Here is a 15,712-nt window from a genome sequence, read left to right as displayed (position 1 = left end):
ACAAGGGGGGAACAGCGGGTCAGGTGTCCCAGGCCCTGGGTCAAGGGGGACCCCAAAAGGGCCCCTTAACTGCTGGAACAATTTGTCAAAAATACATATTTGTGAAAACGTTATAGGCCTAATAGTATATTTGACATAGTGGTCAAAAACTATTTTACTTTCCCTCCCAATGATGCGAAAAATGTTTGGTCCGTCGCACTAGGTCAAACTTTTAACCCTTTCACTACCACACTACCAAAGGGTTAACCCTTTCACTACGGCAATACAGACTGTTAACCCTTTTTCACTGCCTCATGACAAAGGGTTAACCGTCTGTAGTGTGGTAGTGAAAGGGTTAATATCTAGCCAGCCCCTCCCCCCCTCCAGTAAACGTTCAGAACTCGTCAAAAGTCAGGTGCTCAGAAAAGACGGTAGGGGAGCACAATGAGCAGGAGGGCGTTGGCATAACGACACAATTGGGTGATGGAAGCAAAAGGTGATAAGGCAAAAAAATTAGTAGAAGTGGCATGCGGTGTTGTAGTTGAGTCACTAAATCTCAAGTCTGAGTCGAGTCCCCAGTGTTCGAGTCCAAGTCTGAGTCACCAAAGAAGAGCCCAAGTCGAGTCTGAGTCGAGTCCCTATTATCCTAGTCCGAGTCCAAGTCATCAAGGTTGAGTCCACTCCACTCTGGCAGTCAAAGAGCTGAGTAAGAGCTGACATACAAAGTAAAAAAGGTCTACATTAAACATGAATGACACAGCGGTCACCGTCCTCTTCTTATGCAGCTGGATCCGCATGATCCCTATCTTACGAGAGACAGGAGAGTAAGAGAGATCCTCATACTATAGCTCCAGATAATTCACCACAAACCAAATTACAAAGTGAATGGGGTCACGGTCCTGTCTGTACAAGCTGACAGACAGGAGCGTGACCCTGGCTAGTATGAGGAATGACGTGGAGTGGATTGTGCTGAGAACGGACTCTACCAATCAGCGTGGAAATAGGGCTAGGCCTACACTCAGGGGTGTAGCTCCAGATTCTGGGCCCCATGAAAGAATGTATTTGTAGGCCCCCAGTGAATGCGAGCGCGCGCACACACACACACACTTCAGAAACAAACATAGTATCAATGAGAGCATCAATAATACACTGTGATGTTTAGTAAAAAAAAAAAGTCCAGTGCTGGGCCCTTGGAATCATCCTAAGCTACCCCCCCCCCCAGCTACGCCCCTGCCTACACTGTAAAAAAAAATTATTCACGGGAAATTCACTGTATTATTTTACAGATGACTTTTGTTTTTCTACTTTAAGTGTAAATGCCATCTGTAAATGTATTTGATTTTACTGTAATTTGACAGTAAGTATTTGGCAACCGTTGCTGCCAGACATTTACCGTCTTCTTTTTTACAGTGCAGGGTTCCAAAAATCTCAACTATCCCTTTAAGGACAAAATGCACATGTGTGTTGGGAGAAGGAAAATGGTTTCTGCCTACTTAGGTTTCTGCCTAATAGCACTGGAAAAGAACAGCGGACAGATGGTGGGTTAATAGGACTGGAAAAGAACACATAGATGCCTGCGTTGGTAGAAAACCTGCCCACCACGCCAAGGTCCGTGTGGAGTGGGATGTCAGTAGAACATTGTAAAGTATACACGTGATCTTTTAGTCGTATGACATTTTCACGAGCCTGTGACACGCGTCCTGATTCCTCTATTAAACTGCCTACCGGTGGACATTCACAAGACTCAGGACAGACATTGTGATGGTGGTAAATAGGGCCGAACGATTTGGAAAACACCTCTAATTGGGATTATCTTTTTTACTGACATTACAATTATGCGATTTGGTGAAAAACATGTAAAAATTATCATGGTGTGAATTTCGCTGGGACCTGTACCAAACAAAATATGTGTTCTTACTTATGTATAATATGATATGTAGGTTGCAGCATCATAGTACCGCATATATATATATTAAGGCTGTCAAAGTTAACGCAGTATTTACGCGCTATCGCCCGATTCTATTAACGCCACAAATTTTTTTAACTCACGATTAACCAAAAAAATTATAAAAAAATGTGGTTTATTTTTATTTATTTTTTTACTAGACTTCACTCATGTGTATTATTGATGCTCTCATTGATACGATGTTTGTTTCTGAAGTGTGTGTGTGTGTGTGTGTGTGTGTGTGTGTGTGTGTGTGTGTGTGTGTGTGTGTGTGTGTGTGTGTGTGTGTGTGTGTGTGTGTGTGTGTGTGTGTGTGTGTGTGTGTGTGTGTGTGTGTGTGTGTGTATGTGAGATATATAGAGAGAGAGGGGGGTGAGAGAGATGAGGAAGGGGCAAGAGAGAAAGAGAGCTGGGAGAGTGTGTGAGAGAGAGGGGGGGTGTGTGATTACTCAGCCCTTGTGTGGGTGAATGTAACAAGTTCCTAACGTTTTCTTTCACCTATTATTTCATGCACACTTTATTCATAGTTCTAAATTATTATTTTCTTTTAAGTTATTTTGTGCATCACTCACAATCAAATTTCTTTTTTATCTACTTTTTCTCCCATTTTCTATTTTTCTCCCATCCCAATTTCGTATCGTCCAATTCTACCCTCCCCTGTCTCGAACGCTGTTATGCCATGCCTCCCACAGGCCGGCTGCAATGTGGACGAAGCCTTGCATCACGTGTCCCCTCCGGTACTCGAGGAAGCAGCAGTCGCATCTTTTCACCTGCACAGCACGATCTCTCAGCGTCGGGGGTCTGCGTTTGGAGGGCACGCCGCCCCCGTCGCTTCCTGATTCTGCTGCGCAGGCCGACCAACCGACCTGTAGGAGTCGCTGTCCACAACGTCCGATCCCCACCCATCAGCTTTCTCACCCCCTAATACTGCCAATTGTATTAGTATGAACGACCAGCCAAGCTGATAGCAATGCGGAGAGCTGGGCTCGAACCCAGCGTCTCCTGCATTGGTGGTGAGCGCCTTGCTCACTGCACCACCTAGCCGCACACTCACAATCACATTTGATGCAAATTTGCAATGCATGAGGGTCATCCTTTTGTGTTAAAGGGGAACTATCTTATAAATGGCCTTTTTCAGTGTTTAGCATTGTTTCCTATATGTGGACTTATATTAATATGATCTATGTCTCTAATTCTCATATTGGCGCATTCTTCCAATTCTCCTCTCACAATATTCACCCTCACTGAACTGAGTCATCTGAAAATGTGATGATCTGTGATGTCAGAGAGACTCAGCTGCATGATAATGTCCCAGATGCCGCGAAGGCCACACAGTGGTTTAGGAGCCCAGCCTCAAAACAGCTTAAGATCTTGAGGTAGAAAAATGCTGTTTTTGAGGACTTGATTAGAAATACAAAACAATGAATTAAAAAAAATATATAATTACAGAGGTGTTCCATAAACTCACAGGAATTGTGTAAAAGTGCCCAAATAGTGAAAGAAATAGTAAAATATTCCCCTTTAAATGGCTGCATAAAGCAAGCATTTGTTGACTCGCATGTTGATAAGAGTATTAAAACTTGGAACTTGAAAAAGATCCGTTTAAGGTAGAAAAAAAATGCGATTAATTTGTGATTAATCGCGAGTTAACTGGACAATCATGCGATTAATCGAGTTAAATATTTTAATCGATTGACAGCACTAATATATATATACATATTTGTCTGAATATACCTGCATATGACCCCACTTACTTATACACCTGCATATAACCCATAGCTCTGTATGATAGCATGTACAATAATGCTGCATACCTATATTCTCACCGCATATATTTCTATCCACATCTTACCTGCACATAGTCCTTTACTATATCCATATCTGTAGATATCCTATTCTTACTAGTTACACTGCAGGACAGTATCACTGTACATTTGCAACTCTTTACATACATCTGATTAGCACTACTCTCAGTCAGTCTCAGTAGTACTAATTTGTATATTTTGTACCCGGTTTAATCACCTGTACATTCTACAGTATATTTCTGTTGCACTTTACTGCTACATTTACACTCTGGTTGGATGCCAAACTTCTTTGTAGCTACTGTACTTGTGCTGTATAATGACAATACATTTGTATCTAATCTAATCTCATTTAGAATAGCATTTTTGTTGACACATATTTCACTTTTTAACACATATTGTATCCTCCTGCTATTTGTACGTTGCACTGGGTCATATTGCGATTTAGATTAGATTTTGATGAATTGTTCAGCCCTAGTGGTGCATGGTAGACACATGCAAGCTGTTGTCTGATTTCCACCCGCCACCGTGACATTGCTGTGCCCTGAATGTGCACTGGATATTTGGCAAGCGGAGTCGTGTGCAGCGTTGCAGCGTGTGTGCTACAGTGTATCACTCACCTTCCTCTGATTGGTTGAAGTGAACACAGTAGGCTCCGGCTGTGAGCCGCACGATTACGGAGGGTGTGTCCCAGCGGAATCCTGTAAGTGTGTTCATCCTGGCAAAATGCTGCGAGCACAACCTTGAGGCGCTCTTTTTTCAGTGTCCCAGTTTCCTCTGCCGATGTTGGCAAGCCGTCGCTCTGACCGAAAGCTGTCCATCATGGGATGGGAAACTGGGAAGAGAGCAAGTACATCGTTTGGAAAAGTATTATAGTTACAGAAACTCCTTGATGAACATTGACGTATGTGAGTTATTATTTCAGTAAGTAAATATCACATCGCAGCAGGTTATTATTATATAATAATAGCCTGTATCAGACTTTTACTCTCTGTATATCTACTGTCATTATGTTGGCTATGGCTGGAAAATGGAAATAAAATAGGAATTTTGGTTTGTAATGAAGGACTGCAACAACGGCTAAAGTAGTTTTTCCACTTTTATGAGGTCAAATGGAATAAGCGGGACTAACTGCCAAACCCTAGCCGTGCAAAGGCGGCTATGCTCGACCTATGACCACACAACTTAGTGCTGTCGCCGAAGCAAAGATAAACACGTTTTAGGAGAGCTGACGAGGCAAGGAAGGCTTCACTCTTTTTTTGGAACCCAGGCCCTATTGTCCGGCATTGATGTCGTTGACCATTACATAATTTCACTGATCACTTTAATATTGAGAAACGTAAGCATTGTTGATCCATCCTCATGTCCACTTCCAAAATGGAGCTCACACCGTATACACCGTTCATTGCATCAAAAACATTATAACGTAGTAAACCAGATACACATGTAACTTGGCAACTTATGCACAAGGCCTATGAAAGTCATTATAATATAATATGCTATCATAGGGCGGTGTTGATGATTACAAATGAAAGAGGTCGTTATAAAAGCATTGTGAGGGGAACAGTTTGTCAATCACAGATAAGCCTTTTACATCATAATCTCGGTTTTGTATTTCTCTATTTCAGTGGTTCTTCTCATACTGGTTCTCGTGACAGACCCCGCCCACTGGATCAGGTTTTGACCCAAAGACCCCGATCTGAGAATACATTAGTTATGGTTTAGTCCAGAAGCACTTTGAGAACCACTGCCTTTACGGACTTCATGTTGACATGAATGACTCACAGAAAGCGGCTCGATCTCTCTCCCTCTCTTCCAACAGGCCGGCTCATGCGAAAAACACCATTCCGTTGACACTCTGAGAGTAATGTAAGGATATTATATTATATACCATCACCCATCTCACTATCCATTAATTTCACCGTAATCACTTGGACGTCTATCTGCTGTCACCGCCGGTAATACTGGTGTTGTCATGTGGAAATTTCACATCACCGCGACAACCCCACTGTTACCACACCACAGACCATAACGCTGCACGTGATGAAGTCGCACCATCCATTTACATCCAGAAGCACTTCATCCAAGATTCAATATTTTCCTACTCTTCTACGTATACAGATGTGACTGATCACCAATGATATGTCATCAATATCCACCTACCTTGTATATCTTATACATATACGATATACTGTTTCTGTCCACAACTCGTGTATCAAACAGATCCCCTCTGGCTGGAGCTGTGTGTTGACAAGCATGAGCACCGTTGACGACCCACGTCTCTATATCTGTTTAATTAAACTAGGACACTATAAAGCATTTGTAAACTATTATGTTTAATACTACTTGGTTTAAATATTTACTTATAAATGTCCTTGTAAATCGCTATAATCAAGCTATAACATTCAATAAAGGATTTGTAAACTATTTTTTTTTTGACCAAATCTTTTTATTTTCATATTTTCAAACAAGAAACAACACAGCACAATAATGACAATATTACATAACAGACATCCAAGAACACAAACTAACACAACAATGACTAGACAATAAATTAGACCTATTATATATCGGATACACAACCAGTCAATACAAGTTGTCACAAAGAAAAAGGATAACAAAATAAAATCTTACTATAAAAAGTGCTTACCGAGCCCCCTCCACCTCCAGGTCCAGCAACCGCAAGCCACAGTCCCGGAGGACCCACAGCCCGGCCCCCCCGCGAGCCAAAGCACCACGCCTCTTTAGCGCCTCGACCCGCAGAGACCCCGAACCGTGGCCTACCCCAGCCAGAGCCCACGATCACCAGACCCAGATCAGAAGGGGGTCAGAAAATATACATAGGACCAATATTGAATGAAAAATAATAAACAAAACAAAAATAAAAATACAAAAACACCATAACCATCAACATACATGAATATTCGCTCTATCTCCCCCCACCCCCCCCCCCCCCCCCCCCCAAACCCCCCCCCCCCCCCCCTCTCGCCCCTGGGCCCCGTTCCCCGTACCTGGTTCAACTAAGTCGATCAAGATGTCATTATCCAGATTCAGTTAACCCGATGTTTGAAGCCGGGATTTTCCTGTTCCTCGAAGGTGGATTCAGTCTCGTTAACTCAAGCCAGACTTGAGACCCAGGATAAGTGCGCGTGCCCGCCTCAGCCGAGAAGGCAGCAAGTGTCGAGAGCAGAGATCCTGATTCTCTAGCGGCATTGATTGATTAATTGATTTAAAACTTTAGTAACATATTGCAGTACGGCTCAATCGCCTCGCCGACAAGTTAAATGCGTTATCTATAGGCTAATTTTAAGTCCCTCATTACCTCAATCAATCAGATTATATTTCTTTAAACTTGCCTGCTGGATTGAATAATCAAATGAGATCTTGCTAGCGAAAATAATTAGTTAAACTGTTATACAAAATAACGATACGGCTCTCTTCCCATTGATTGATGTATAGTCGATCTTTTACTTATCTCCACTGTGGTGTAACGGGTTCTTCTTTTGACTTTCACGCAGACGACCGGGGTTCGAAACCTAGTCTTCCCCTTCTTTTTGCGATGTAGGAATAATTCAATTTGGTGCACGTTGAGAGCTATATAAAGAATGACATCCTCAATGCATGTAGATTTATAATATTTTAACTTGAAACTAGGCTACTTTGGCGTATAATCATTAATATTATATTCCAAAAAATTATATTGGAAACACAGGGTTTCGAACACCGGTCGCTGGGTTGCCAGGATTGAGCACTACCGCTGAGCCACTGTGCCAGATGGGATAAATTCATTGTTTATACATTAATGAACCAGACAAGATCCACAATCCACGCATAGACACTTCAATTTTATGCTTGAATGAAACACAATCCAGGCGCTCCATTAAACATCCACAGCGGAGAATATGAAAGGAATCAGAGCCAAACGAGCGATAGGTTTCAATCATTAAAAATATCCCCGCGGGATTCACATTTGCAATGCTGCGCGTTGTTAGAATAACCACATAATGTGTACATCGCACCGAGCGAGCGCCACGGTATATATAACGTGCATTATTTAGGACAAAGTGAATTTAGTATCAGCATTTTGGGTCTATTTTACATTTCAAAAGCCCCCTCTGGAAGAATGGAGCACAAAAACGTAATTCAGAATGGTATAAAGCAGATCCTAGACTGTGGGAATAATTTCAGGAAACGCGCTGTCACTTTCTTTGCGGGGGCGTGGCTGTGCTTCATCCGGCTAACTTGAACTTAAACCCTGCTTTCGACCAGGCTCAAACTTTTGGATCTGTTGTCATGGTGATTTGGACAATCCAGGTACGGGGAGCCGGAAAGTCCGGCTTAAGTCAGACTTAACCGAAAGTTATCCGGCTAACTCAGTTATCCAGGTACGGGGAACGGGGCCCAGGACCCCAACGTGAGCCATCAATATAATACCTTATTCAGTACTCAATTTCCAGAGTCATATGTGTTCTTTTAGATTTTCCACCACGGCCCACCAGACCGCGATATTGGCCTCATTTTTGATAAATTTTTTACTTAACATGAAAACAAAACAACACAATACAATAACCATAATAACAATACACAGAACTTCACAGGGAGATAACAGAACAATAATAATAAAGGAAATAACAATTTATAAAACCAGAGTACAACATTTTAATTTTAAAGGGGTACTATCTTACAATTGGCCTTTCCCAGTATTCAGTACCGTTTCCCGGCCGTGTGGCTCTATATCAATAAGACTTATGTCTCTAATACTCATATTGGCGCACTCTTCCAATTCCCCTCACATCCCTCACCCTCACCAATTGAGTCATCTCAAAACGTGCATATCAGTGATGTCAGAGATTTCCAGCTGCATAACAATGTGGCAATTGTCACCAGGCCACACAGTGGTTGGAGCCCAGCCTCAAAACGGCTTAAGATCCTGAGGTAGAAAAACGCTGCCCCTGAGTACCCGACCAGAAATACAAAACAATGAACCTTTTCGAAAAACAAAAACCTACAGGAACCGTGCAAAAGTGCCCAAACAGTGAAGAAATAGCAAAATAGCAAAATAGCTCCCCCCCCAATAAAATCCCCCAGTTAAAGTTAAGAAGGACAAGACAAAAGACAAGACAGACAAGACATTTCCTCCTCCCCCTCCCACGAGACCGTCGGACTCCCCCGAACAAGCACCTCAACCCCGCTCAGCCGCACACGGCGGTCCTGACCTTCTCAGCTGTTGCAAACCACAGGTCAATACCGGCCTGCCCCACCCCAATCACCCGCGCCGTGGATATCTCAAGATAAATCACATCCAACAGTGTTAGGGACCAGTTAATCACTGTGAGCTTCTCAGGCTCCTTCCATCTCAATGCTATTAGCTTCTTCGCTGCTGTGATGCCCGCTAGGACAACCCTTTTTAGTTGCACGGACGCGGGCAGTGTCGTTATATCGTTCAGGAGTAGCGTAACAGCTGTGAATGGGATAGTTAAGCCACACAAATCTGAAAGTTTGTCCGTTATTGACCTCCAGAAGCGGGCCACTGGTGGGCAATCCCAATACATATGCATATAAGTGCCAGCGGCCCTTTGAGAGCACAAAGTGCACCGAGAGTCGGTTACCAGTCCCATAGCAAATAGCTTCCTAGGTGTAAGATAGGTCCTATGAATATAATTAAAATTAATTTGCTGGTGATTGGGGTTGCGGGAAGACAATGCCACATTTGCCCAAACATCATCCCAGTCAAACTCGGGGTCCAACTCCGGGATATCCACACGCCAGATTGTATCCAATGACAAATTTTTATAGGTGGATTGAATTAAGAGCGTATAAAAGTCTGAGACAAACCCTCTGGAGGTCGTCCTGTCCACTATGAGCCTGAGGAAGGGGTGCGGTTGCAAAGCTTGAGCCCACGGCACGCCATGCGCCCTCAGCGCTGACCTTAGTTGAAGGTAAAGAAAGAAGGACTCGCCGGGAAGATCATAAAATTCTCTTAAGTCCTGAAACGCCCGAAGGCCGTTCTTATCATAAATATCCTCCAGAGTATGAACTCCCCTCCTTTGCCATTGAGGAATACTAACCGGCTTGTGCCCAACAAGTAGTTGCTGATTATAAAAAATTGGAGAGTCCAGGTGCCATGGGCATTTAACCCCACACAACTTCTGTACATTACGCCACGTCTGGATCACGTGAGTTATGATCGGTCCATACCTCAGTCGGCATTTCGAAATAGGGACAGTGGAGTACACTACATCCTGCAATCTTAGCGGTGAAACCGCCGCCGCTTCTAAGGAGCGCCAAGATACAGCCTCTACAGGGTCTAGCCAGAGGTCTCAGTGAAAAGGACCAGAAATAAAGCTTAAAATCAGGGATTGCGAGGCCCCCATCTTGTTTCCTACGTTGAGTAGTAGCTCTTTTGATTCTCAGGCATTTGTTATTCCAGATAAACTTAGATACCATCGATTGTACCTTGCGCCAGTGGTCTATTGGAGGGGGCAGGGGGAGCATTGAGCTAAAAAAATGTATCCTAGGCAGGACGTTCATTTTGATTATGGAAGCCCGGGCTTGTAAGGAGTTAGGAAGGGACGACCATCTGTCTAGATCCTGGCGTATTTTCTCATAAGTACCCGTGAAGTTGTACTTAGTAGTTTCACTCAGCGTGGGGAATATCTCTATGCCCAAGTATTTAAAATGTTCCACTATGGGGATATCAGCTGGTAGTCGCACCGCCTTGGCCAGCTCATTAAGAGGTAGGCAGGCTGATTTGTTCCAGTTAATCTTAAAGCCTGACAATTTACCAAAGTCGTCGATTATTCCCAGTAATTTTGTGGCCAACCGGGAGGGGTCGTCCATAAAAATCAGTAGGTCATCCGCATAGAGAGCAATTTTGTGTGGAGTATTATTGACCATTATGGGGACGATGTCCTCCGATTGCCTAATAAATTGGGCCAATGGTTCGAGGGAAAGCGCGAATAGTCCTGGGCTCAGAGGACAACCCTGTCTAGAAGATCTGGAGACTGGAAAAAGTGTGGAACAGTTTTTGCCTGTCAGTATCATTGCCGATGGCGAGGCATACAGGACTTTAATCATATGAATAAAACTCTTTCCAAGACCCATAACCTCAAGTACCTTCCACAGGTATGACCACTCTAGTCTGTCAAACGCCTTCATGGCATCCAAAGACAGAACTGTGGACGGAGCTGTATTGTCTTTACTGTTATCGACTACATGCAACAGCCTCCTAAGATTATCTGCAGCCAGGCACCCCGGGATAAAACCAGTCTGATCGCAGTGTACCAATACCGTCATAAATCTCTGCAGGCGGCGGGCCAGCACCTTGGCAAACACTTTTAGATCGGCCCCGAGAAGACTCAAGGGCCTATAGCTACCACAATCATTGGGATCTTTATCCTTTTTGAGAAGTAAAGAAATCAACGCCATGTTGACATCTCTTGAGAACTCCCCTTGTTCGATAGCGCAATTGATCATATCGAGCGGATTTGTAAACTATTAATAGCTATATCCACGGTCACATAATTTGTGAACACAATATTTCTGGTGATTGTTATGCAGGTGGCGGAAGGAAGGAAGGAAGGAAGAAAGGAAGGAAGGAAGGAAGGAAGGAAGGAAGGAAGGAAGGAAGGAAGGAAGGAAGGAAGGAAGGAAGGAAGGAAGGAAGTGTAGCAGCCTGAATATTCTACAAAGTATTCAGTAGTGCTAACTAACTGTTACTTTCCCTGTGTGTGTATAACGTGTGATTTACAGTGTTCCTTTGGATAGACTAACAGTGTTCCTTTGGATAGCTCGCCCAGTCTAACGACGAGGTGAGGTGCTACTCCTCTCCAGATGCAGTATGGATTACTAGCAATAACATTGAGCCTTTGTTTCCCTTTCTGGAGCGGTCTTTGCGTGGGACCGGTGGAGGTTGCCAGCAGGGGGCGGAGTGCAGTGGTGGCAGGTGGAGCAGTGGAGAGAAGCAAGCAACGAGGAAGAGGGCATTACCTGGAGGTGAGGGGAACAGGAAGCTCTCTTCGACATTGGACTTGGCCGTGAACGGTCGCAGCCACAACGGGAGGTGCTTTGGAATAGCCCCGTTGAAGAAGTCAGTGAAGGGGAGCCCCGCCGGAGCGAGCGACGGGTGATGAGACATACTTGCTAGTGACGGGTTATCCTAGAAGTATCCGTGATAGTGTGTGAGTAAGAGAAACCGAACCCAAGGACTAACGTCTAAGCTAACGAGACTAACGTCTAACGTTATCGGGTTATAGTAGTTACTGTGTGCGGTATAGTAGCATGCCGCTAGCGGCTCCGTCTGACTTGAGTAGACTACCGGGCGCGAGGCGCTGAAGAGACAAGTGGTGTAGCCAGTGAAGTGGATTTCCCAAGCTATTTCGGTTCTGCTCTGCTCAGAACCGGGTTGGTTAGTACCCTGCGTTGTGATTCAATACTTTAAAGCTTTGGGAATCACTTCTACACTTTCTCAACGGTGCAGGCAGACGGAATTAGGAGGAAAAAGGTTATATAACAGTTGTTTAATCAAAGTTTAAGAGTGTATACAAATTACAAAAGAATGCTATAGTTGTGATCAAAAACACTGTGCCGTAAGTGATACAACTAGACTAAAGAGAATGATAGTTGATTAGTTGTTGAAAGTCTTTGTTCTGTGCTGATAACAAAGCAGTTGGTTTTCCCTCCAAAAAGTTCCTTTGTGTTCTGCTCCTGCTTCCTTGTCGATGAGATCGTGAAGGAGGTCTTGTCGTGTCGGTTGGGTTGTTCAGAGTCCTTCTTCCCCCCATCACACCCCATTATATCCCCAAGGCCCAGTGTCTCGGAGTGATGACATCATCACATTCTTTCCTCCAATGCCAGGCCGGCTTAGCTTGCATTTGAAAATAGGGGTTTGGCTTATAGGCCAACCCCCTTCACCTAAACCCGGATATATTTCTTTACCAGTAAGTCTGCTAACTTTCAGTAAATATCTAACAGGCCTAATCATTCTTTTAGCTTACATCAATATTTTATAAACTGAATAGAATATAACTGAATAACAGATTAAATTAGAACTGGATAGAAGAGAATACAAATCAATACCATAGATCAGAATATAACTGAATAGAATAGAATACAAATCAATACCATAGATGAAGAGGATAAAACAATCAATTAATCAAATTGAACATAAATTGGAAACAGCACAGACACATTAACTAATTGTAGACATTGAATTTCTGCAAACTGTAGTTCAGATCAATACAAAATGCTCATATCTCTGATCTGTGTGTGTGTGTATATATATATATGTGTGTCTATGTGTGTCTATGTGTCTGTGTGTGTGTGTGTGGGTGTGTATCTATGTGTGTGTGTGTGTGTGTGTGTCTATGTGTGTGTGTGTGTGTGTGTGTGTCTGTGTGTGTGTGTGTGTATGTGAATGTGTATGTGAATGTGTGTGTGTGTGAGTCTATGTGTGTCTCAGGAGACTTCCAGCGAGATAACATGTTTACGTGATCAGTTGGTCTTTTGTTCCTGATCTACAGAGCCCATTGTCTTAAACTCTTCCCAGGCCATGGCAGATGGCCCTTGGGTTCCTGTCGTAAATAGAATCATTTGACCACTCACTCCATATGTAAATCGACCTCTGTGTGCCCACAATGGCAATCAGTCTATGTAAACACACACACAATCTATGGATTATTGTTTGAGGGCCAAGTATTTCTACACATTAGTTAATCATGAGATCTATGTTTGGGAATTTACCACAGTTCCCCACTTGGATAGTTTACCTATCCTTAATATGTCAAACATAGATATCAATCTCTACACACTACTATCTAGATAATACTTAAAACATTTTAAATCATATTAGGATAACATATATATGGTTTGCCACACTCAGATCCTAAAATTCAAATTAGCAATTTCAGTTTTTGTGATCGTGTGCACAGTCTTTAACAACCTGTTCTCGTACCAAGATAAATTTCCATTGGTTTCAACTGTGAGTTGTCAAATTCTGACTTGGAGCATTGAGGAGGGGGGTCTATGTTTTCTAGATTTGACCCGGCCTCCTCTTTATTGCTCAGAGCTGGTGCAGTATCACGACTGCTGGGTGCAACTCCCCATTCTGGGAGGTGGAATTTAGAAAGCAAATTGCCTTTCTCATCACACTCCATCTTCTGTCGAGCACATCTTGACTCGTGTTGACCTCTATTAGGGGGTAGGACCCCCTGCTGTATTGCTGGTTCAGTTGAACCCGGAGCTCTTTCCTCGGGTGTCGCTGTCACGGCTGTGAGGAGGTCATCGCTGGCTGCCCAACCCCCGTTGACCCTCGGATTTGTGGAAGAGGTTTGTTTCTCCTCCCCTCCGCCTGGTCGTTGATAGGGGCGATAGCAGCTCCACCCCTTCGCTTGTTGACCCCCTGGTCAATAGTTGAGGCCTTGCTTCTGTTGACAGCCGGAGTTGTTGCTGAGGCCTAGCCGCCTGTCTCCTCGTTGGTTGCCTGTCGTTTCCCTCTGAAGCCTCAAGACTCGGTCACTGCGTTGGCCGAGACTCTCCCGGCCCGAGAGGTAGGCGTCTCCTGGTTCTCCGCAGTGTTGTGGTTCCCCATGGAACCGCTGGGTAGACACTAGCCAGTGTCCTGGATCAACAGTACCGATGGAGTCCTTGTCTTCCTTGTACCACACTCTGATGACTGTTGTCTCCCCAATCTCCAATCCGTATCCTGCAGTGAATATATATCGCTTCGGGGGACAGTGCAGGTCACTTCTTACCACAACAATTGATTGAGAATCCATAATTTTCCTCCCTCAGACTCTCTTTACTGGTCTGAGCTTTGACAACTTTCTTTTCCATTTATCTATATATTTCATGGCTTCTAGATCATAAAATTTCAAAATTCTGAAAAATTCACATGGCTCTCATTATATTATGCTGTCAAAACAGTATACTCCTCCACCTCTCGATGTGGAATACACATTCAAACATCGTTACCTTCGTCCTTTGAACAGCCGCACCCGGACCGGACGGTCAGCACTGACACATCCACTCTCCCAGTAACCTGTGTGTATGGCAACAAATCACAGTCCGCCTTAAACACACATCTTCCACACCACAAGCCAATTATCAATTGCACATGTTCACACCCTACACAAGACTAATTTGGCCAATAGCGACCAAACCTATTGAGCTTCATTAATGTACAGAGAATCATGCTTCCCAACACTTTCACCAATCACGACACACCCCCAGCCCCTAAAACCGGGTATTCAATGGGCGGAGAACAAAAATCCATAACTAGCTCATGTTCCTTCACTTTGTTCCCAGTCCATTTTACAGACATATACTACCCTGTCCTGATGTGTCGAGATCACTCGCAGCTTGCCAGGTACCCTAAGAAAAATATACAGAAAGAAAGAAAACAGAAAACAAAACACACAAAGAAAAGCTTTTTCTTTTTTTCTTCTGAGCTCATTTTTAACCTATCATCTAGAGGCTTATGCACCCCCGTATTAACTAAGAAACAAAAAAGGGAAATCAAATGAATAAACAAAATGAACGCTCCCGGCCTAAGTCAGGAATTGCTCGTAACACACTAGAAAAGAGAAGTAAAAATAAAAGTAAATAAACACCTATATCTATTGCTCATAACTGTTAATACGCTTCTATCAATACTATAAAATACTAGAAACAACTATGAGTCTTTTTAATTTCTTAATCATGCAGTCCACCCTTTGATCAATCTGAATGTTGACCAAGCATGGATAATTTACTGATCACTAGCTGCCGCAGTGTCACATCATCACACTGTCTAATATTGATTAACTGTTTAACATAATTTGATCCTCTTGTTAGTCTGATTAGTTCATGCATTTGTCAGTCACTCATACATCCGTTTTTAGTAACTTTCATTCATAATCTAATCACCTAACACCTCTATTTATTTTTTATTCTATTTTTATTCTAATCTAATTAGGAGCATATTTTATCATTCAATATATCCCACCTC

General features: G+C 43.3%; 1 protein-coding gene across 1 annotated transcript in view; it reads right to left on the bottom strand.

Moving 5' to 3' along the window:
* Window positions 1-5,350: 5,350 nt before the first annotated feature.
* The window catches only part of LOC311225374 (uncharacterized protein), a gene marked incomplete at both ends in the record, with an annotated part of 33,938 nt that continues 23,576 nt past the window's right edge, over window positions 5,351-15,712 (bottom strand). The window contains one exon of the mRNA XM_084310637.1: window positions 5,351-5,425. Within this exon, the coding sequence (XP_084166763.1) occupies window positions 5,351-5,425 (75 nt within the window). The remainder of the gene's footprint in view (window positions 5,426-15,712) is intronic.

The sequence above is a fragment of the Notolepis coatsorum genome (assembly GCF_963971535.1).
Source record: "Notolepis coatsorum genome assembly, chromosome: 1".
NCBI lineage: Eukaryota > Metazoa > Chordata > Actinopteri > Aulopiformes > Paralepididae > Notolepis > Notolepis coatsorum.
The sequence above is the reverse complement of the archived record's forward strand: the minus strand, read 5'-3'. Positions and strand labels throughout refer to the sequence as shown.